A 23,752-nucleotide genomic window follows, 5' to 3' on the forward strand; every position below is an offset into this window, starting at 1 on the left:
CAGCGCCTCTTCAACCTCAGGAGGCTGAAGAAATTCGGCTTGTCACCAAAAACACTCACAAACTTCTACAGATGCACAATCGAAAGCATCCTGGCGGGCTGTATCACCGCCTGGTATGGCAACTGCTCCGCCCACAACCGTAAGGCTCTCCAGAGGGTAGTGAGGTCTGCACAACGTATCACCGGGGGCAAACTACCTGCCCTCCAGGACACCTACACCACCCGATGTTACAGGAAGGCCATAAAGATCATCAAGGACAACACCCACCCGAGCCACTGCCTGTTCTCCCCGCTATCATCCAGAAGGCGAGGCCAGTACAGGTGCATCAAAGCTGGGACCGAGAGACTGAAAAACAGCTTCTATCTCAAGGCCATCAGACTGTCAAACAGCAACCACTAACATTGAGTGGCTGCTGCCAACACACTGACTCAACTCCAGCCACTTCAATAATGGGAATTGATGGGAAAGGATGTAAAATATATCACTAACCACTTTAAACAATGCTACCTAATATAATGTTTACATACCCTACATTATTCATCTCATATGTATACGTATATACTGTACTCTATCATCGACTGCATCCTTATGTAATACATGTATCACTAGCCACTTTAACTATGCCACTTTGTTTACATACTCATCTCATATGTATGTACTGTACTCGATACCATCTACTGTATCTTGCCTATGCTGCTCTGTACCATCACTCATTCATATATTCTTATGTACATATTCTTTATCCCCTTACACTGTGTATAAGACAGTAGTTTAGGAATTGTTAGTTAGATTACTTGTTGGTTATTACTGCATGTCGGAACTGGAAGCACAAGCATTTCGCTACACTCGCATTAACATCTGCTAACCATGTGTATGTGACAAATAAAATTTGATTTGATTTGATTTAGTGTGAGGGGTTATGTCAGGGGAAACAGTGTTGCAGTAGTCTGGTGTGAGGGGTTATGTCAGTAGTCTAGTGTGAGGGGTTATGTCAGGGGAAACAGTGTTACAGTAGTCTGGGTGATCCACCTCTACGCAGTTGACACCATTCTGGAATAATCTGGCCCTTCTTTGGACACTGTGTTAACAAACCTCCAAACAAGCTTCAACGTCATACAACACTCCTTCCGTGGCCTCCAACTGCTTTTAAATGCTAGTAAAACTAAGTGCATGCTCTTCAACTGATTGCTGCCTGCACCCGAGCGACCGACCGACTAGCATCACTACTCTGGACGGTTCTGACCTAGAATATGTGGACCAATACAAATACTTAGGTGTCTGGTTAGACTGTAAACTCTCATTCCAGACTCACATTAAGCATTTCCAATCCAAAATTAAATCTAGAATCGGCTTCCTATTTCGCAACAAAGCTTCCTTCACTCATGCCGCCAAACATACCCTTGTAAAACTGACTATCCTACCGATCCTTGACTTCGGCAATGTCATTTACAAAATAGCCCCCAACACTCTACTCAGCAAACTGGACGTAGTCTATCACAGTGCCATTCGTTCCAGGTCATCTATAAGTCTTTGCTGGTTAAAGCCCAGCCTTATCTCAGCTCACTGGTCACTATAGCAGCACCCACCCGTAGCACGCACTCCAGCAGGTATATTGCTCTGGTCACCCCCAAAGCCAACTCCTCCTTTGGCCGCCTTTCCTTCCAGTTCTCTGCTGCCAATGACTGTAACGAATTGCAAAAATCGCTGAACCTGGAGTCTTTTATATCTACCTCTATAACTTTAAGCATCAGCTGTCAGAGCACCTTACCGATCACTGTACCTGTACATAGCCAATCTGTAAATAGCACACCCAACTACCTCATCCCCATATTATTACTTACCCTCTTGCTCTTTTGCATCCCAGTATTTCTACTTGCACATCATCATCTGCACATCTATCATTCCAGTATTAATGCTAAATTGTCATTATTTTCTCCTCTAGGGCCTATTTATTGCCTACCTCCCTACTCTTCTACATTTGCACGCACTGTACATTGATTTTTTTCTATTGTGTTATTGACTATACGTTTGTTTATGTGTAACTCTGTGTTGTTGTTTTTGTCGCACTGCTTTGCTTTATCTTGGCCAGGTCGCAGTTGTAAATGAGAACTTGTTCTCAACTGGCCTACCTGGTTAAATGAAGGTGAAATAAATTAAATTAAAATTAAATAGCCGCTTTGCGTTCACATTGTCCTACAAAAGGGAACAAAACTGCGGAATTCAAGCGAACCAAACTCACACCACCTCTGGAGATGGTCTCAGTTCGGTTCACTTCAGGGGGCTCTTTGGATGGGTCTGAGTTCCTTTGGAGTGTTCACACTGCACACAAAAACTCAGCAAACCACACTGAGATCACATAAATTGGCTGAAAGGGACAAAGTTTAGAGCTTTAATGGCGTGCATTAACTGTTCACCATACTCATCATCCTCATCCTTCTCCATGTCATCATCATCTTCCTCCTCATCATCCTCATCCTCCTCCTTGTCATCATCATCCTCATCATCCTTCTCCATGTCATCGTCATCTTCCTCTTCATCACCTCCCGTATCATCTTCATCCTCATCATCCTCCTCCTCCTCCTTGTCGTCATCATCCTCATCATCCTCCTCATCCTCCTCCATGTCATCATCATCTTCCTCCTCATCATCCCCCGTCTTTATCATCATCATCTTCATTATCACATTTTTGTAATATAAACACAGCTGTAAAGTACACTGAACAAAAATCTAAATGCAACATGCAACAATTTCAAAGATGTTACGGAGTTACAGTTCATTTTGAGGAAATCAGTCAATTGAAATATATTCATTAGGCCCTAATCTATGGATTTCACATGACTGGGAATACAGATATGCATCTGTTGGTCACAGATACCTTAAAAAATGGGCCTCACAATGGGCCTCAGGATCTCGTCACAGTATTTTTGTGCATCTAAACTGCGTATCAATAAAATTCTATTGTGTTCATTGTCTGTCGCTTATGCCTTCCCTATACCATAACCCCACCATCACCATGGGGCACTCTGTTCAAAACGTTGACATCAGCAAACTGCTCGCCCACATAACGCCATACACATGGTCTGCGGTTGTGAGGCAGGTTGGACGTACTGCCAAATTCTCTGAAACGACATTGGAGGCAACTTATGGTAGATAATTGAACATTCAATTATCTGGCCACAGCTCTGGAGGACATTGCAGTCAGCATGCAGTCAGCATGCCAATTGCATTTGTTGCATTGTACTGGGACAAAACTGCACATTTTAGAGTGGCCTTTCATTGTCCCCAGCACAAGGTGCACCTGTGTAATGATCATGCTGTTTAATCAGCTTTTTGATAATGTCACACCTGTCAGGTGGATGGATTATCTTTGTCACGTGCGCCGAATACAACAAATTCTATTGTGTTCATTGTCTGTAGCCCCCTACCGTAACCTCACCGTCACCATGGGGCACTCTGTTCACAACGTTGACATCAGCAAACTGCTCGCCCACATAACCTTACAGTGAAATGCTTACTTACAGGCTCTAACCAATAGTGCGAAAAAAAGGTTTGTGTGTGTGTGTGTGTGTGTGTGTGTGTGTGTGTGTGTGTGTGTGTGTGTGTGTGTGTGTGTGTGTGTGTGTGTGTGTGTGTAGAAATAAAACAACAGTAAAAAGACATTTGAAACTAAGAGTAGCAAGTCTATATACAGACATCGGTTAGTCAGGCTGATTGAGGTAGTATGTACAGTGCCTTGCGAAAGTATTCGGCCCCCTTGAACTTTGCGACCTTTTGCCACATTTCAGGCTTCAAACATAAAGATATAAAACTGTAGAAGAATCAACAACAAGTGGGACACAATCATGAAGTGGAACGACATTTATTGAATATTTCAAACTTTTTTAACAAATCAAAAACTGAAAAATTGGGCGTGCAAAATTATTCAGCCCCCTTAAGTTAATACTTTGTAGCGCCACCTTTTGCTTCGATTACAGCTGTAAGTCGCTTGGGGTATGTCTCTATCAGTTTTGCACATCGAGAGACTGAAATTTTTTGTATATGTAGATATGGTTAAAGAGACTTTGCATATATGATGAACAGAGAGTAGCAGTGCGTAAAAGAGGGGTTGGCGGGTGGCGGGACACAATGCAGATAGCCCGGTTAGCCAATGTGAGGGAGCACTGGTTGGTCGGGCCAATTGAGGTAGTATGGCAAGGGACAAATGCTCACGAACAAGGATGTAAACACATTTGTTCCAAGAAATTGAGAGAAATATGCTTTTTGTGTATATGGAACATTTCTGGGATCTGTTATTTCAGCTCATGAAACATGGGTCCAACACTTTACATGTTGCGTTTATTTTTTGTTGTTTAATGTATGTCATGATTCGACTAAATTTGCACGTAAAAATGTTGTTGGAGAACCTTCTTAACATTACTTTGAATGACAAACGTACTGTCATAATGATACTACCGTGTTAAATGAATGAATTAATCTATCAGAGCAGTGGTTTCCCCCCCATCTCATCTTCAATAGATTAGTCTGTTTGAAGAGCATATATTGGATATTGGTTCTTTACTTTAAATACTGGAAATGATAAGGAATAGTACTGGATATGATGGGTATTTTCAATGAACAGCTATAAAGATGCTTAATAGAGCTCAGCAAATAGATTTACACAGGGCATATTAGTCAGGTCTTTAGTCTTATCTATCACCGTCTTGCTTGAGTCTTTATCTTTGATCATTTCACAACCATTGTTTTTTTGCTGTTCTTTACAATGCCAGAGAGACACAATCACAAATATATTGACGAAGGATATGGTCACTGTCTTTCGACAATTTCTTTTTTTATCTTATAAAATGCTCTTGAGGTTTTCAATTGCAAAACCTGGAGTTATCAAACAAGGTACAATAGGGAATGTTTGAGCAGTTGCTTTGAACAGTTACTCTACTATTTTATTCACTAACTTAGTTGTACGTTCACTTCAGTCTCAAAAAAAAACAAAAAACTTGTTGCGTTTACGTTCAAGTTCCTCAAGCAACTTAACTCAGTCTTGGTCCCAATTCATCCCTACTTGTCGCTTTTTCACGGGTTTACAAATATATCACAAAAACACAAGTGTGTAATAAATAACATCCCAAGAAACCCAGAAGTCACCCTTTGAACTTGACAGTCTACTGGGATGGGTCAAGGGTCAATGAATTCAAGATTACATGGCCTTTGCTATCGTGGATGAGCGTAAATGAAATACGTTTACGTGGATGTCAGGAGAGGGAGTGGAGGAGTTAGCGGCAATACTCACACAGCATCTTGGTGACCTGGCGTCGCCTGGCTTTCTGCTGCTGGCTGCGGACGTTGCAGTAGCTGTGGCTTGTCTCAGCCTCCATCACCTGGAGCATCTTCTCACGTTTGAGCTGCAGACCGATGAGCAGGTAGAGAGCGCTGATGGTCAGCATGGGAAGCATGAAGAAAAGCAGGGTGGTCACTTGGATGGTCAAGTTGTACATCCAGCGGGGCTTAACCAACGTACAGATGGCTGACTCTGGGATTTCCTTCCTGGTGGTGCCCCCGTCTGCCGACTGCAGGGTAAAGATGCCGTGCAGGCTGGTGTTGGGCACAGCACATAGCACTGAGATCCCCCACACGGTCATAATGACCCGTTTGGCATGTGTGTGCGTCACCACGTACTTGGCGCGCAGAGGGTGCACCACAGCGATGTAGCGCTCCACGCTGAGCGCCGTCACATTGAGGATGGAGGCGAAGCAGACCGCCTCGAACAGGAAAGTCTTAAAGTAGCAGCCGCCCTTGCCCAGGAGGAATGGGTAGTTCTGCCACATCTCGTAGAGCTCCAGTGGCATGCCTAGCAGCAGCACCAGCAGGTCAGACACTGCGAGGCTGAACAGGTAGTAGTTGGTGGGCGTGCGCATAACCTTGTTGCGAGCGATGACGATGCAGGTTAGCAAGTTGCCAAACGCACCCACCAGGAAGATGAGCAGGTAGGTGAGGCAGATGGGGAGAAAGACAGAGGAGCGCAGAGGGCCCAGGTACTTCTCTAGATACTCTTCCTGTGTCAGGCATGCATCTACCAGCCCCGCGCTGCCGTTCAGGTCAGAGGTCAGGTTGCCACACATCCCTTCCTGTGGGCAGTCCCAGCTGTGAGCGGAGGAGCAGTTGTACCTGGATGTCATCCTGTTGAGATACGAAGCCTGCAGAGGCAAGACATTAATATTTTATATTATATTATTTTATTTATTTATTAATTTCTGTAACATGCTCTTGTAGTGATAATACAAGTTAGAGTCCCTGCACTAAGCAAAAAGTTATTTAGTAAAATATAAAGTGTAGGATCATAAAAGGATATAAAATCAAAATGAATATGTTGGTAGTATATGTGGACGTAAATGTCTGCCCTCTGTTGATAGTGTCTGAATGTGTGATTATTAATGTTGAAAAGAATAATGTTCCCAGCATTTTGCTATAAGGATTTTCCCGAAACAGACAGGGTGAAAACTGAGAGTGGCTTAATGCTAATTACCGGCTGTTTAAAGCTCAGTGGGGGCGATTTAAAGTTTCTGAGAAACTTGACCCTGTATTGCAGGGTTTCCCAAACTCAGTCCTGGGCCCCCTATGGGTGCACGTTTTGGTTTCCATCAAGCAAAACTTGTGAACTGGTTAATTGAATCAGGGCAAAAAAATCGATGTGCACCCATGTGGCCCCCAGGACCGAGTTTGGGAAACCATGCCCCAATGAACATAAATTACACTGAATTATAATTTTTTTGTTGATCTTAAATTTAAAAAAAGACACAGCTAGCACATTTGGTTCCTTGGCAGTTGTGGGAACGTATGTTTTTGGTTTCACATTGGTTGTGGGAACGAAGCCATACACGTCCTGAACGTAAGTTTCCCTGTTCTGGGGACGTTTATTTTTAGGTTGGAGTGATGTTCTGAGAACGTTTTACTCTGGTTACTTGAATTTTTTCATTTAATGCACTGAGAACAGAAATTCTTGGTTATTTGAACGTTTCCTTAAAACTTTCAATAAGACTTTTAATAACAATACTAGCTTAATGTCTCCTTTTTTTACTCTAAGCACATACAGGACACATGGAAATTAATTTACTTTATTAAGCAGGAACCATGAAAACACATTTATTTTGTTTTCACTTGTTTGATTATGTGTTTGCCATCAGGACTTGTCCACACTCCAAAAAATCCTAGAAACAACCCAAATTGGGAAAATATGTGACAGAACACATGTTGAGATATTTGATCTCAGCCATTTGGGTCACAAACAACCCACTGTTTTCTTTAAGTTGGGTTGTTTATGCTGGTTCATTGAGTAATGATCCAACCGGTCAGATCAGAACACTGGAGATGTGGCTTAGTGGGGAAGTGGCTTTCAGATAATAATTTTTGGCACCCCGTGAAGGTAATTCCTATTAATCTGTTCTGTTGTATTGTCAAAACATTTTAAGGTTGAGCACTGACACTTTTGTAGCTTTAATAAGGCTTACACAAGTGTATTGTCAGGACCCGGAACAACCCTGGCCAAATCCTGACAGAATCCCCCCCCTAGGAACGGCTCCTGACGTTCCTACCAGCTCTCTCAGGGTGGAGGGCCCTGAACTGACGAATGAGGTCAGGGTCCAGGATGTCTTTGGCAGGAACCCAGGAGCGCTCCTCGGGACCGTAGCCTTCCCAGTCCACCAGATACTGCCAGGACCGCTGCACCCGGCGGGAATCCAGTATCCGATGGACGGTATAAGCCGGCTGGCCTCCAATGACACGAGGCGGAGGGGGAGGTCTGTCTGCCGGGACAAGGGGAGAAAAAACAACAGGTTTTAACAATGAAATGTGAAATGTGGGATTAATCTTAAGGGATCTGGGTAAGTGTAGGCGATAAGAAACTGGGTTAACTCTCCTGGCAACCTTGAAGGGACCGATGTATTTTTGGGACAGCTTGCGAGACTCCACCCGTAGAGGTAAGTCTCTTGTGGAGAGCCAGACTCTCTGGCCGGGGCGCAGGGTAGGCCCGGGACGGCGACGTCTGTTGGCTTGTTGTTGGTACCTCTGTGAGGAACGCATAAGATTAAGACGGGTCTTCCTCCACATAAGCCGACAGCGTCTGACGAACTTCAAGGCTGAAGGCACTCTGACTTCTGCCTCCTGGTCCGGGAACAATGGAGGAGCATAGCCAAACTGACACCCGTGCGGGGACATACCAGTGGAGGAGGAACGCAAGGTGTTGTGCGCGTATTCGGCCCAAACAATAAAGGATGACCATGTGGACGGGTTGTCACGAGTCATACATCGGAGGGTGGTTTCCAGCTCTTGATTCATCCTCTCTGTTTGGCCGTTGGACTCCGGATGGTACCCTGAAGATTGACTGGCAGAAGCCCCCATGAGTTGGCAGAAGGCCTTCCAAAACCTTGAGGCGAACTGGGGACCTCTGTCAGAAACCATATCTTGAGGAATGCCGAAGACTCGGAACACATGATTAATTACCAACTCAGCCGTTTCCTTGGCAGAAGGTAACTTAGTCAGAGGGACGAACCTGGCCGCCTTTGAAAACCTGTCGATTATGACTAGGATAGTAGTATTGCCATGGGATGGAGGAAGTCCAGTAATAAAGTCCAATGAGATATGGGACCAGGGTCTGTGGGGAACAGGTAAAGGGTGAAGGAGTCCTTGAGGGCGGAGGTGAGAAGATTTGCCCTGGAAGCACACGGGACAGGCATTGACGAAAGTGGCAACGTCTTCTCTTATAGTAGGCCACCAGAACTTACGCTGGATGAACTCCAAGGTGCGACCTACGCCCGGATGACAGGTGAGGCGAGAGGAGTGCCCCCACAGAAGGACCTGAGTCCTCACTGCCTTGGGGACAAACAACCGATTGGCAGGACCTTCTTTCGGGTCCGGTTCGCTAGCTTGAGCACGTCTCACGGTATCCTCAACTTGCAACGAGATCGGAGCCACAATCTTAGCAGCAGGAAGGACAGGCATGTCCGTGTCATCTCGAATGGCAGGAGCGTAGACTCGGGACAGGGCATCCGGTTTGAGATTCTTCGACCCGGGCCGATAGGTGAGGATAAACTGGAATCGATTGAAGAAAAGAGACCATCTAGCTTGTCTAGAGTTCAACCGCTTCGCCTGCTGGATATACTCCAGATTTTTGTGGTCCGTAAGCACTTGAAACGGGTGAGAAGCCCCCTCGAGCCAGTGTCTCCATTCCTTCAATGCCATCTTAACCGCTAGGAGTTCACGATCCCCCACATCGTAGTTCCTCTCAGTCGGGGTAAGCCGGTGTGAGAAGAAAGCGCACGGATGAAGCTTCTTGTCTTCACCCCTCTGAGACAGGACAGCTCCAACACCAACCTCTGATGCGTCTACCTCCACCACAAATGGTTCATCCGTAGTCGGTAGTATCAGGATGGGAGCAGAGAGAACGCGCTGCTTGAGTCCTTGGAAGGCCGTCTCAGCTTCTCTTCCCCACAAAAACCTTGCATTGCCACCCTTGGTTAAAGCTGAGAGAGGGCTGCCACCGAGCTGAAGTTCTTGATGAACTTGCAGTAGAAGTTTGTGAAGCCCAGGAAATGCTGAACTTCCTTAACGGATTTTGGGGTGGGCCAATCCGCTACCGCCCCTACATTCCTGGGGTCCATTTGGACTCGACCGGGTTCCACTACAAATCCCAGGAATTGTACTCGGGATGAATGGAATTCACATTTTTCCGGCTTAACGTACAGATGGCTGTCCAGGAGGCGTTTGAGTACTTGTCTGACATGCTTAGTGTGTTCTTGAAGGGAGCTCGAAAAGATGAGGATGTCATCCAAGTAAACGAACACAAATATGTTAAGCATATCCCTAAGCACATAATTTATGAGCGCTTGGAACACCGCTGGGGCGTTGGTCAGGCCGAAGGGCATCACCAAGTATTCATAGTGACCAGTAGGCGAGTTGAAAGCGGTCTTCCACTCGTCACCAGGTCTGATCCGCACAAGATGGTATGCGTTCCGCAGGTCAAGCTTAGTGAAAACAACTGCTTCCTGGAGCAGCTCGAAGGCTGTGGCCATAAGGGGTAGCGGGTAACGGTTACGGACGGTTATGGCATTGAGTCCCCGGTAGTCGATGCAAGGACGTAATCCACCGTCTTTCTTGGCCACAAAGAAAAACCCTGCTCCCGCCGGGAGGTGGATGGACGCATGAGGCCTGCTTCCAGAGCGTCCTTGATGTAGGTATCCATAGCAGCTCGTTCGGGTGGAGATAGGGAAAAGATCCGACCCCTGGGGGCAAGTGCCCGGAAACAGGTCGATGGGGCGATCGTAAGGTCTATGGGGTGGTAGCATGGTGGCCCTCTGTTTGCTAAACACCAGTTTGAGGTCATGGTAACACTCGGGAACTCGGGTCAGGTCGATGGATTCTAAAGACTCGGGAGTAGAACTCGGGGAATTCTGTAAAATACAAGTAGCTTGGCACGTAGGACCCCACTGCTTGATAGTGCCCACAGACCAGTCGATGTGAGGGTTATGGCTGTGAAGCCAGGGGTATCCAAGGACGAGAGGGAACTCGGAACAGGAGATCAAATGAAAGTTCATCAATTCCTGGTGTTGTGAAACTGAAAGTCGCAAGGAGGTAGTGACATGAGTGAGAGTCCAGAGTGAGAGTCCAGATCCCAAAGGGCTTCCATCCAATGTAGTGACCCTCATGGGTTCACTTAGAGGTTCAGAGGGAACGCCATTCTAATTCGCCCAGACACCATCCATGAAGTTACCTGCGGCTCCAGAGTCTACCAAGGCTTGAAGGTGAAGCTTGTGGTTGTCCCAGGAGAGGGTGACTGGAATGAGCAGACGGGAGTTGGACGGATGGGAGGAGGTTGTGTTTCCCGTTACAGTTCCCCCCGGTCTGTACGGGACAGAGCGTTTCCCTGGAGCCCGGGACACGTGGAACGGAAATGGCCCGGTTTGCCGCAATATAGACAGCGTCGCTCCCTCATCCGGCGGTCTCTCTCAGCCTGGGAGATGCGTCCAATCTGCATGGGTTCCGATGGAGCCAGCGAGGATAAAGGTGGGGACTCGGAGCTGGGACTGATAGGGGCTAGAGGTCTACGGTTGAGTTCTCTCTCTCTCAGACGCTGGTCAATGCGTGAGGCCAACTTGATCAGGGACTCGAGATTGTCCGGTGGTTCCCGAGTGGCCAGTTCATCTTGGATAGTGTCGGAAAGGCATTTCAGAAAGCACACCGTGAGCGCCTCGTTGTTCCAGCCACTTGCTGCTGCCACCGTGCGGAACTGGATGGCATAGTCCGTCACGCTGCGCCAACCTTGGTGGAGAGTCAGGAGCTGTTTGGCTGAGTCAGAACCACTGCTTGGGCCTTGAAACACTCGTTTGAATTCCTCAGTAAAGGCAGAGTAGCTGGCACAGCAGGAACTATGGGCATCCCACACAGCAGTAGCCCAGGCCAGGGCTTTTTCCGACAGCAGGGTGATGATATAAGCGATCTTAGACCGGTCGGTGGGAAACGACGAGGGTTGTAGCTCAAAGGAGAGAGAACATTGGGTGAGAAACCCTTTACAAGCACTTGGATCACCTGAGAACCGTTGGGGAGGTGGAAGACGAGGTTCAGCCAGGGGGTTAACTGCCATGGGTACGTGAATCTGAGGTACTGGGACGGGAACTGTTGCCGGGGTAAGACGATCAGATATTTGCTTAATGGAAGTCAGCATCTCCGACAGAAGATGACAATGTCTAGCCATTAAGGCCTCTTGCTGAACCAGGGCGGCTTCGTGGCGTTGGACAGTCTCCTGGTGGTGGGACAGCATGGCAAAAAGGTCCTGGGAACTGGCTGCTTCTCGGTTCATTTTTGGCTCTGTGTTTCTGTCAGGACCCGGTTACGAACCTGGGTCTCCGGAGTGAGAAACAGTCACTTAACCAACTGAGCCACGAATAGTCAGCAGAACCCAGAAGATGAGGCAGACACAGCAGTACTTAAGACGGTGTATTTAATAAAGTAAAAAGGAGAAGTCCTTAAATACAAAAATGGCAAATCCAAAAGGTGGTAGGAATAGCACAAAAAAGCCTCAAGAGATACTCAAAAACAAAAACAGAATTCCACAAGAGCATCCACCGGAATCGACAAGAATACACAGAACACTAGGGCTGGGTGCTAACATACAAACACAGAGCACAGAACTGAGGGAAACTAAGGGTTTAAATACAATCAGGGCAAACGAGGCACAGGTGCAAATAATAATGGGGAAGAAGGGAAAAAACATAAGGTCAAAAAGCACAATGGGGGCATCTAGTGACCAAAACCCGGAACAACCCTGGCCAAATCCTGACATGTATGAGTTCCTTAAGTGCATATGCATATCACAATGTTGGGATAGTAACCACTTTGTTATAATATTTTTTTTTAATTATAAGTTTTTATTAAAATGTGGGGTTTGGCTTTCAGATAGGTATGTTTGTCCACCCGTGAGAGTAAATGTCTTTCCTGTTCATGTTATGTTTGTACACTGCACATTGAACTCTCACGGGTGGCCAAAAATAACTATCTGAAAGCCACGGCCGTACTAAGCCACACTAGTCTTCTGATCTGACCCGACGGATCATAGCACAATAACCCAACTTAGTGACCCAACTGGCTGGGTCAAATATAACCCAACGTTTGTTCTGTCCACTATTTACCCAGTTCTGGGTTGTTTTTAACCCATGATGTTTTCAGATTGCAAGGATAACAGGGTGCTTTGATCCAAACCAGGCCTGGCATTAAAGTATATTAGTCAGTAATTGCACTACATTACTACATGTGAGTTCATTGAATACAAATGAGCTGTAAGTGTTCAGGTGGTCGGGCCAACTACTCACAATCAACTGCTTGGACAACAACAGCTATCCAAGTCTCATCTGTGTCAATACATGTGGGTTTGATGAAAGCCCAACGGAGCGTGACTGTGATCCCTGCACCATGCACCTGACACTCACCCCAGGTTTTTCCACGACTCTTCCTTGGTATATTGGTTTTGAATGGCTTGCCAGATGAGCACAAACCACCAAAGTTAACGTCACTCAGGGGTGTCTCTGAATGTCATCTGAGGTCAGCGCCAGGTAATAGATGTCATATAACATTCTAGAGAGGATCATAGAGACTTGCTCCATCTAGGAGCCGGCCAATCTACAGTATATAATGTATACAATACAATATAATGCACTTGTAAATAGCTGGGGGCGGGGGGGGTTTGGAGTTGGCTCTATATTGACAAGTCAGAGCCAGGAGCAAAACAAACATACCCCTGCAGTGACTCATATCTGATCAAGGAAAGTCCATCATCAAGCCCCTTTGAAATGACAACCCAAAGGAAGTTAATCCAATGTGTTTGAGGACGACATCAAAGAGAGGGAGCAGATGGGTATAAACAGAGGAAGATAAGGACATGGTGAATAGACGTCGAAGAGAGAGTCCACATGTCCACGATCCCATTAAATAATCAATTAACATCCGATTAGACATGAATGATTTGGTTTTAGGTGTTTGAAAACAAAACATGAAAATCAAATCAAATCAAATGTTATTTGTCACATACACATGGTTAGCAGATGTTAATGCAAGTGTCGCGAAATGCTTGTGCCTCTAGTTCCGACAATGCAGTAATAACCAGCGAGTAATCTAACCTAACAATTCCACAACAACTACCTTATACACACACAAGTGTAAAGGAATGAAGAATATGTACATAAAGATATATGAATGAGTGATGGAACAGAACGGCATAGGCAAGATGCAGTAGATGGTATCGAGTACAGTATATACATATGAGATGAGTAATGTAGGGTATGTAAACATTATATGAAGTGGCATTGTTTAAAGTGGCTAGTGATACATTTTTCCATACATTTTTCCATTGTTGAAGTGGCTGGAGTTGAGTCAGTATGTTGGCAGCAGCCACTCAATGTTAGTGGTGGCTGTTTAACAGTCTGATGGCCTTGAGATAGAAGCTGTTTTTCAGTCTCTCGGTCCCTGCTTTGATGCACCTCTACTGACCTCGCCTTCTGGATGATAGCGGGGTGAACAGGCAGTGTCTCGGGTGGTTGTTGTCCTTGATGATCTTTATGGCCTTCCTGTGACATCGGGTAGTGTAGGTATCCTGGAGGGCAGGTAGTTTGCCCCCGGTGATGCGCTGTGCAGACCTCACTACCCTCTGGAGAGCCTTACGGTTGTGGACAGGATGCTCTTGATTGTGGATGTGTAAAAGTTTGTGAGTGCTCTTGGTGCCAAGCCAAATTTCTTCAGCCTCCTGAGGTTGAAGAGGCGGTGCTGCGCCTTAAATATATCCCATTTAGCAGACGCTTTTGTCCAAAGCGACTTACAAGTCGGCTGGGGCCACTACTTTTACATATGGGTGGCCCCAGCGGGAATCGAACCCACGACGCATGGCGTTGCAAGCGCCATGCTCTACCGACTGAGCCACACTGTCTGTGTGGGTGGACCAATTCAGTTTGTCCGCGATGTGTATGCCGAGGAACTCTCCACCCTCTCCACTCCTGTCCCGTCGATGTGGATAGGGGGGGGTGCTCCCTCTACTGTTTCCTGAAGTCCATGATCATCTCCTTTGTTTTGTACACTTTGAGTGTGAGGTTATTATCCCTACACCACACTCCTAGGGCCCTCACCTCCTCCCTGTAGGCCGTCTCGTCATTGTTGGTAATCAAGCCTACCACTGTAGTGTCGTCTGCAAACTTGATGATTGAGTTGGAGGCGTGCATGGCCAAGCACTCTTGGGTGAACAGGGAGTACAGGAGAGGGCTCAGAACGCACCCTTGTGGGGCCCCAGTATTGAGGATCAGCAGAGTGGAGATGTTGTTACCTACCCTCACCACCTGGGGGCGGCCCGTCAGGAAGTGCAGTACCTAGTTGCACAGGGTGGGGTCGAGACCCTGGGTCTCGAGCTTGATGATGAGTTTGGAGGGTACTATGGTGTTAAATGCTGAGCTGTAGTCGATGAACAGCATTCTCACATAGGTATTCCTCTTGTCCAGATGGGTTAGGGCAGTGTGCAGAGTGGCTGCGATTGCTTCATCTGTGGAATTATTGGTGTGGTAAGCAAATTGGAGTGGGTCTAGGGTGTCAGGTAGGGTGGAGGTGATATGGTCCTTGACTAGTCTCTCAAAGCACTTCATGATGACGGAAGTAAGTGCTAAGGGGCGGTAGTTGTTTAGCTCAGTTACCTTAGCTTTCTTGTGAACAGGAACAATGGTGGCCCTCTTGAAGCATGTAGGGACAGCAGACTGGGATAAGGATTGATTGAATATTTCCGTAAACACACCAGCCAGCTGGTCTGCGCATGCTCTGAGGGCGCGGCTGGGGATGCCATCTGGGCCTGCAGCCATGCGAGGGTTAACACGTTTAAAGTTTTACTCACATCGGCTGCAGTGAAGGAGAGTCCGCAGGTTTTGGTAGCGGGCCATGTCAGTGGCACTGTATTGTCCTCAAAGCGAGCAAAGAAGTTGTTTAATCTGTCTGGGAGCAAGACCTCCTGGATCCGTGATTGACTGTAGACCCTGCCACATACCGCTTGTGTCTGAGCCGTTGAATTCCGACTCTACTTTGTCTCTATACTGATGCTTAGCTTGTTTGATTACCTTGCGGAGGGAATAGATACACTGTTTGTATTCGGTCATGGTTTGGTAACGTTTTAATAGTTGCTGTGGGTACGACATCGCCGATGCACTTGCTAATAAATTCGCTCACCGAATCAGCGTATTCATAAATGTTGTTGTTTGACACATATCCCAGGCCACGTGATCGAAGCCATCTTGAAGCATGGAATCAGATTGGTCGGACCAGCGTTGAACAGACCTGAGCGCAGGAGCTTCCTCTTTTAGTTTCTGTCTATAGGCTGGAAGCAACAAAATGGAGTCGTGGTCAGCTTTTCCGAAGGGAGGGTGAGGGAGGGACTTATATGTGTCGTGGAAGTTAGAATAACAATGATCCAGGATTTTACCAGCCTTGGTGGCACAATCGATATGCTGATAGAATTTAGGGAGTTTCCAGTTTACATAGAGACAAATGAAGTTCGTTCAGGGCCATCGATGTGTCTGCATGGGAGGGATATATGCGGCTGTGATTCTAATCGAAGAGAATTCTCTTGTTCGATAATGCGGTCGACATTTGATTGTGAGGAATTCTAAGTCAGGTGAACAGAATTTATGTTAATATTAATGAGTTTCTGTTCTTTAATCTGCAAGAAAATGAAGAAAATAGAAAACTACTTAAAAAAAACAGACTCCTATAGCCTATTACAGACAACGTCTGATGACTGTAATAGGCTATACATATACATTAGCCAGTTTAATGAGTTTCCCCCTCTCTTGCAGGGAATCATATGCATTCTATCAGCAGCACATTGTGTGGAACCAGGCTGGAGAAAGAAATTTAGCTGGCTGCCAAATCAAGCCAAACCATGGCCATGTCAATTGTCCTTGGCATTTCAATTATATTACAGCATTTCCATCATGCCTCTAACAAGCCCTTATTGCTTGCTGCTGCTGTTGACAGACACAAGATTGCCTGGGCGCTACAGAGGAGACAACAGAGCAGTGTCCATCAGGCTACCAGATGTTTCACTTAGTGTCCGGAGAATCCTGCATCATAAAAGAGTGATATCTTCATGTTTCATATTTTATACTGTAAATCCGTTGACATTACTGTCTTTAGTAGATAAAAAGCTCAGAAGAGAGGCAGGCTCCAACAGCTCAGGACAGACACAAAGCCGTTCGAAACTCCAGCGCAAACAAGATTCTGAGCAATAACATGTTTTCATGAAAATGTACATTATGTTCTGTGGGTTGTATCCTATAGGCTTTTGATGATAAGAGAAGACAAATCTGACCAACACTGTCGCATGAATTATTGCATTCAAGTTTCTCGTGCCTTTCATTCACTTTAATATCTACCTACAAATCATGACCAAAAGTAGGCGGACACCTGGTCGTCAAACATCTCATTCCAAAATCATGGGCATTAGTACAGAGTTGGTTCCTCCTTTGCTGCTATAACAGCATCCACTCTTCTGGGAAGGCTTTCCACTCGACGTTGGAACATGGTTGCAGGGGACTTGCTTCCATTCAGCCACAAGAGCATTAGTGAGGTCGGTTACTGATGTTGGGTGATTAGGCCTGGCTTGCAGTCAGAGTTTCAATTCATCCCAAAGGTTGTTGATGGGGTTGAGGTCAGGGCTCTGTGCAGGCCAGTCAAGTTCTTCCACACCGATCTCGACAAACCCTTTTCATATGGACCTCGCTTTGTGCACGGGGAAATTATCATGCTGAAACAGGAAAGGGCCTTCCCCAAACGTCTGCCACAAAGTTGGAAGCAAAGATTTGTCTAGAATGTCATTGTCTGCTGTAGCGTTAAGATTTCCCTTCACTGGAACTAAGTGGCCTAGCCCAAACCATGAAAAACAGCCTCAGACCAATATTCCTCCTCCACCAAACTTTACAGTTGGCACTATGCATTGGGGCAGGTAGCATTCTCCTGGCATCCACCAAACCCAGATTCGTCTGTCGGCCTGCCAGATGGTCAAGTTTTATAAATCACTCCAGTTTCCACTGCTCCACAGTCCAATGGCGGCGAGCTTTACACCACTCCAGCCGACGCTTGGCATTGCACGAACAGTTCTTGTAGTGACTTTGCTTCCAGAGACAGTTTGGAACTCGGTAGTGAGTGTTGCAACCAGGGACAGATGATTTTTACATGCTACGTGCTTCAGCACTCGGCGGTTCCGTTCTGTGAGCTTCTGTGTCCTACCACTTCGCAGCTGAGCCGTTGTTGCTCCAAGATGTTTCCACTTCAAAATAGCAGCACTTTTAGTTGCCCGGGGCAGCTTTAGCAGGGCAGACATTTGACGAACTGACTCGTTGGAAAGGTGGCATCCTATGACGGTGCCTACTGCCAATGTTTTAGTCTATGGAGATTGCATGGCTGTGTGCTAGACTTTACACACCTGTCATAAATGGGTGTGGCTGAAATAGCCGAAACACATGAGCTGTCGCACACCCAGAGAAAATTATTTTATATAGAGGTGCTGACTAATGGCGAATAAACTATATTTGATTTGTTGTCTTGCCATCGATTACATAGACTTTGTCACCTATTACTTGGTCGACACATACCAACACCTCTGCACATTAGGGGTGGGATAATCTAAATACAGTGAGCCAATCAGAGAGGAATCTACGGTGCATTCAGAAAGTATTCAGACCCCTTCACTTTTTCCACATTTTGTTACGTTACAGAATTATTCTAAAATTGATTCAATTATTTTTTTCTCATCCATCTACACACAATACCGCATAATGACAAAGCAAAAACAGGTTTAGCAATTTTTTCTAATTTATAAACAAAAACTACTAAAGTATATTTACAGAAGTATTTGGTCCCTTTCCTCAGTACTTTGTCAGCGATTACAGCCTCAACTCTTCTTGGGTATGACGCTACAAGCTTGGCACACCTGTATTTAGGGAGTTTCTCCCATTATTCTCTGCAGATCCTCTCAAGCTATTTTCAGGTCTCTCCGGAGATGTTAGATCGGGTTCAAATCTCGAAGCCACTCCTGCGTTTTCTTGGCTGTGTGCTTAGGGTCATTGTCCTGGTTTCCTCCAGATGTGATACTGAGCATTCAGGACAAAGAGTTCCATCTTGGTTTCATCAGACCAGAGAGTCTTGTAGGTAGCCTAGTGGTTAGAGCATTGGACTACTAACCGAAAGGTTGCAAGAATGAATCCCTGAGCTGACAAGGTGAGCATCTGTTGTTCTGCCCATGAACAAGTCAGTTAACCCATTGTTCCTAGGCCGTCATTGAAAATAAGTATTTGTTCTTAACTGACTTGCCTAGTTAAATAGAGGTAAAAAGATAATCTTTTAGGTGCCTTTGGCAAACTCCAAGTGGGCTGTCATGAGCCTTTTACCGAGGAGTAGCTTCTGTCCGGTCACTCAACTATAAAGGCCTGATTGGTGGAGTGCTGCAGAAATAGTTGTCCTTCTGGAAGGCTCTCCCATCTCCACAAAGGAACTCTGGAGCTCCTTCAGTGTGACCATCGGGTTCTTGGTCACCTCCCTTACCAAGGCCGTTCTCCCCCGATTGCTCAGTTTAGCCTAGCGGCCATCCTTAGGAAAAGTCTTGGTGATTCCAAACTCCTCCAAATTCTTCTATTTAAGAATGATGGAGGCAACTGCGTTCTTGGGGACAATCAATTCTGCAGATATTTTTTGGTACCCTTCCCCAGATCTGTGCCTCAACACAATCCTGTCTTTGTGCTATACGGACGATCCCTTCGACCTCATGGCTTGGTTTTTGCTCTGACATGCACTGTCAACTGTGGGACCTTATATAGACAGGTGTGTGCTTTTCCAAATCACATCCAATTAATTGAATTTACAACAGATGGACTCCAATCAAGTTGTAGAAACATCTCAAGTATGATCAATGGAAACAGGATGCACATAAGCTCAATTGTGTGTCTCATAGCAAAGGGTCTGAATATTTAAACAAATAAGGTATTCCGTTTTTGTTTTTTTTCATAAATCTGCAAAAATGTCTAAAACCTTTTTTTTTTTGCTTTGCCATTATGGGGTATTGTGTGTAGATTGATGAGGAATTTTTGTTATTTAATCTGTAACAAAAATTCAAGTGGTCTGGATACTTTCCCGAATGCACTGTACGTGCAAATAGGCCTAATTAAAAGAGCAGTGATGGTGGGCAGAGCATTGCCAGCGAAGTTGGAGCAGGAGAGAAAGCTGAACCCCCCCCCCAAAATGACCCTCTCCAAATCCACTCCACATTTTCACTAAAACCCACTCTGCTCACATCCTCTGATTCCAACACAGAAAAGCTGCTTTTTAAAGTCAAAGCATTTTTTCGAAGGACAACTATTTCCCTCATATTGTAATGAGTTGGAGGTCATATTTCATAGACATGGAAACACTGAACAGTTACTTTAATCTAGTTTCATTCATGAGAGTTCTTAGACTTTACATCAATAGGTCAAGATATTACCACTTCTGACTTAAATATAAACTGTCATGATGTTGGCCTGGGGGGTAGGTTTATGACAGTCATAAATACCTCTTCCCCCCCTTTTCCTCTCTCTACCCTACTGATGTTACATTTGCAAAACCCTTGGTTTTAACATAGAGATTTTGGGAACATCAGAAGTTGCGGGGAAATGAACTATATTCTGGTAATCCGAACAATTTAACATATGTGATGGTTCTTATTGAATATGATGTCAGTTCGGTTGTCATCTGAGACATTCTCACCAATGATAAGATGACATAAACTACAGTGGAAAGACTACATATCAGAGTTATCGGATTCACCTGGAATTGTTGTTCAATTTAAATGTTTGAATATGAAATTATTTGTGATGGGATGAAATGTGATTTTAGGCAGTTGTCTGATATTATTGTCTGCCCAAGGAATCCTCTCCACAATATCAGACAACTGCCAAAGGAATCCTCTCCAAAATATCAGCCAACTGCCCAATGAATCCTCTCCAAAATATCAGCCAACTGCCCAATGAATCCTCTCCAAAATATCAGCCAACTGCCCAATGAATCCTCTCCAAAATATCAGCCAACTGCCCAAGGAATGCACTCCACGATATGAGACAACTGCCATAGAATCCTCTCCACGATATGAGACAACTGCCATAGAATCCACTCCAAAATATGAGACAACTGCCATAGAATCCACTCCACAATATGAGACAACTGCCATAGAATCCTCTCCACAATATGAGACAACTGCCCAAGGAATCCACTCCACGATATGAGACAGCTGCCAAAGGAATCCACTCCACGATATGAGACAACTGCCCAAGGAATCAACTCCACAATATCAGGAACGCCTGTGAAATAAGAGCATTTGTGGACATAACTATGTTCTCTTTTATTTACTGTATCTGTCACTTCTATTTACGGGTCAATAGGAAAGAGATTCGAAGACAATCTTTCATATGCCACTTCATGTGACAGCCCCGTCACATTGTTCTGCTATTTAAACATAGGAATAGCTCTGCCATCTCTGTCAAAATCAAAAATCAAAAAAAAAAAAAATCAAATCAAATCAAATGTTATTTGTCACATGTGCCGAATACAACAAGTGTAGACCTTATCGTGTAATGCTTTGGTTACAAGCCCTGAAAACCAACAATGCAGTTCAATAAATAGCACTATAGTCAACAAGTGCTACAAAGTGCAGTGTTCAGAGGGACTATAGGTACATTTGGCTCCTAAACCAACAGAATAGTTGAGACGTCACTGAAAAGGTTTGATCATCAGAACCATTGAACTTGGCTGAAAATCCAGCCCTATCTAAGAGTAGTAAAACCCTGAATCCCGGGACTAAAATAGCTGCTGGGAAATGTGACATGGTAACATTAGTACAAATTCTGGATTGCGTTTCAAGACTTTGTGTGAGTGCCAAAGATCAAGTGAATTCACAGACTGCTGACTTGGCTTGGGAAAACAGCATTTCACATTTACCAGTAATAAAACGAGTAGTTGTCATAGTGAGCTTGACTTAACTGTACTGTACCCTGGGGTGAACGGTTGACTAATTGAAGGCGATAGAGCACTCACAAACCAAATCAGCAAAACCTTTCAGCTTCCGAGTTCAAATCAAGGCAAGGCAATGTTTTTTTTATTTTATTTTTTATCCTTGAAGAAACTGTTGTCAGTTTGTAAAGGGCATGAGATCTCGATATGATGTCATCGTGTATTAATTGTAATGCCATGACTGGTTTTTATTAAAGCTCTGATAAAATAACGTAATGAATGTGTCATGTAATGAATAATGTGGTATACAATTAAAGCTATGAACAATGTATGAAATAGATTGTTTGTATCACAGTAAACATTGATATATTTATACTGAATTAATGTACGATTTATACTGTATTAATGTACCATACTTTTGACACACAAAAAAATCTCTACAAATGTTATCATGCCGACATCATACTGTAAAAACTCTTAAATACATTTGAAAAAAATCTAAGAAAATACATCTATGTAAGTTTCTCAGCAAGAATAGTCTTACCTCCTAATTTTTCTGCTTTTCCCACCTTATATTCCTATGATGTCACACAAGTATCTTCTTAAGTAATGGCTCTACAGCTCTTATTCAGTCATTTCCTACAGAGTGAAATCTCGCTGGTCAGTTGGTTTTAAGTCCATGTTTGTGAGCGTTCTTTCAGTAACTGTTCTTTCAGTCGGTCACGCGGTGAATATACTCCCCCTGTGCGCTCTCTCTCTCTGTCCATCCTCTCTCCCTCTCCTTCCTCTCTGTCCTTCCTCTCTCTCCTTCTCTCTCTCTCTCCTTCTCTCTCTCTCCTTCCTCTCTCTCTCGTTCTCTCTCTCTCCTTCTCTCTCTCTCTTGTTCTCTCTCTCTCCTTACTTTCTCTCCTTCCCCTCCATCTCTCTCCTTTCTCTCTGTCCTTCCTCTCTCTCTTGTTCTCTCTCTCTCCTTACTCTCTCTCCTTCCCCTCCATCTCTCTCTCCTTCCTCTCTGTCCTTCCTCTCTCTCTCGTTCTCTCTCTCTCCTTGCACTCTATCTCTCTCTCCTTCCTCTTTCTCGTTCTCCTCTCTCCTTCCTCTCTCCCTCTCTCACCTTCCTCTTTGTCTTTCCTCTCTCTCTCGTTCTCTCTCTCTCTCCTTACTCTCTCTCCTTCCCCTCGATCTCTCTCTCCTTCCTCTTTCTTCTCTCTCCTTCCTCCTTCCACTCTCTCTTTTTCCTCTCTCCTTCAACACCATCTCCCTCTCCTCTCTCCTTCCTCTCTCCCTCTCCATCCTCTCTCTCTATCTCCTTCCCCTCTCTCTCTTTCTCCTTTCTCTCTCTCCTTCCTCTCTCTCTCTCTCTCTCTCTCCTTTCTCCTCTCTATTATTCTCTCTGTCCTTTCTCTCTCTCGGTCTCTCTCTCCTTACATTCTCTCCTTCCCCTCCATCTCTCTCTCCTTCCTCGTTCTCTTTCTCTTCTCTCCTTCCTCCTTCCACTCTCTCTTTCTCCTCTCTCCTTCCACACCACCTCCCTCTCTATCTCCTTCCCCTCTCTCTCTCTTTCTCCTTTCTCTCTCTCTCTCCTTCCTCTCTCTCTCTCTCTCTCTCACTCTGCTTCCTCTCCCTCTCTCTCCTTTCTCCTCTCTCTCTTTTTCTCCTCATCCTTCCTCTCTATCTCTCCTCTCTCCTTTATCTCTCCCTCTCGCTCCTTCCTCTCTCTCTCTCCTTCCACTCTCTCTCCTCTCTCTCCTTCCTCTCCCTCTCCTTTCCTCTTTCTCTCCTTTCAATTCAATTCAATTGGCTTTATTGACATGGCAAGTTCATTACTTTCATTGTCAAAGTATACAAAAAAAAAATATATGTATGTATATATATATGTATATATATAGTAGTAATAACAATTAACAGCAACTACAAAAACAGCAACTACAACAACAATATTAATGAGTATAACAATACAATAGTATAATAGTCTAACAATAGTATATCAATAATATAGTAGTAGACCAGTCTCAACATGACTGACAAAGCTAAATGGGAAATATTATTGACATTATGTTGCATTTTTCACTGGCTGTCCCTCAGGTTGTGGCAGGAGGACACATATTTGGCTGCCAAAACTGCACATTTTTTCTTCATCTTTTATAGTTTCAAATTCATTGTATTGAATTATAATTTTGGGGAATAAATATTATCTTAGGTCTGAGTATTT

General features: G+C 44.9%; 1 protein-coding gene across 3 annotated transcripts in view; it reads right to left on the reverse strand.

Annotated features, from left to right (window-relative positions):
* The window catches only part of nmur1a (neuromedin U receptor 1a), a 38,994-nt gene extending 16,737 nt beyond the window's left edge, over nucleotides 1-22,257 (reverse strand). Inside the window, exons 1-3 of one of the 3 annotated variants that reach the window (XM_064952591.1) lie at nucleotides 22,085-22,257; nucleotides 7,584-7,793; nucleotides 5,285-6,188 (exon numbers count right to left, since the gene is read on the reverse strand). In XM_064952591.1, the coding sequence (XP_064808663.1) occupies nucleotides 5,285-6,170 (886 nt within the window). In that variant the 5' untranslated portion in view covers nucleotides 6,171-6,188; nucleotides 7,584-7,793; nucleotides 22,085-22,257. Of the gene's footprint in view, nucleotides 1-5,284; nucleotides 6,189-7,499; nucleotides 7,533-7,583; nucleotides 7,794-22,084 lie in introns of those variants that run through there. The other 2 variants (XM_064952590.1, XM_064952592.1) reach the window with 2 other exon arrangements.
* Nucleotides 22,258-23,752: the final 1,495 nt, after the last annotated feature.

Source organism: Oncorhynchus masou, chromosome 31, assembly GCF_036934945.1.
Source record: "Oncorhynchus masou masou isolate Uvic2021 chromosome 31, UVic_Omas_1.1, whole genome shotgun sequence".
Taxonomy (NCBI): Eukaryota; Metazoa; Chordata; class Actinopteri; order Salmoniformes; family Salmonidae; genus Oncorhynchus; species Oncorhynchus masou.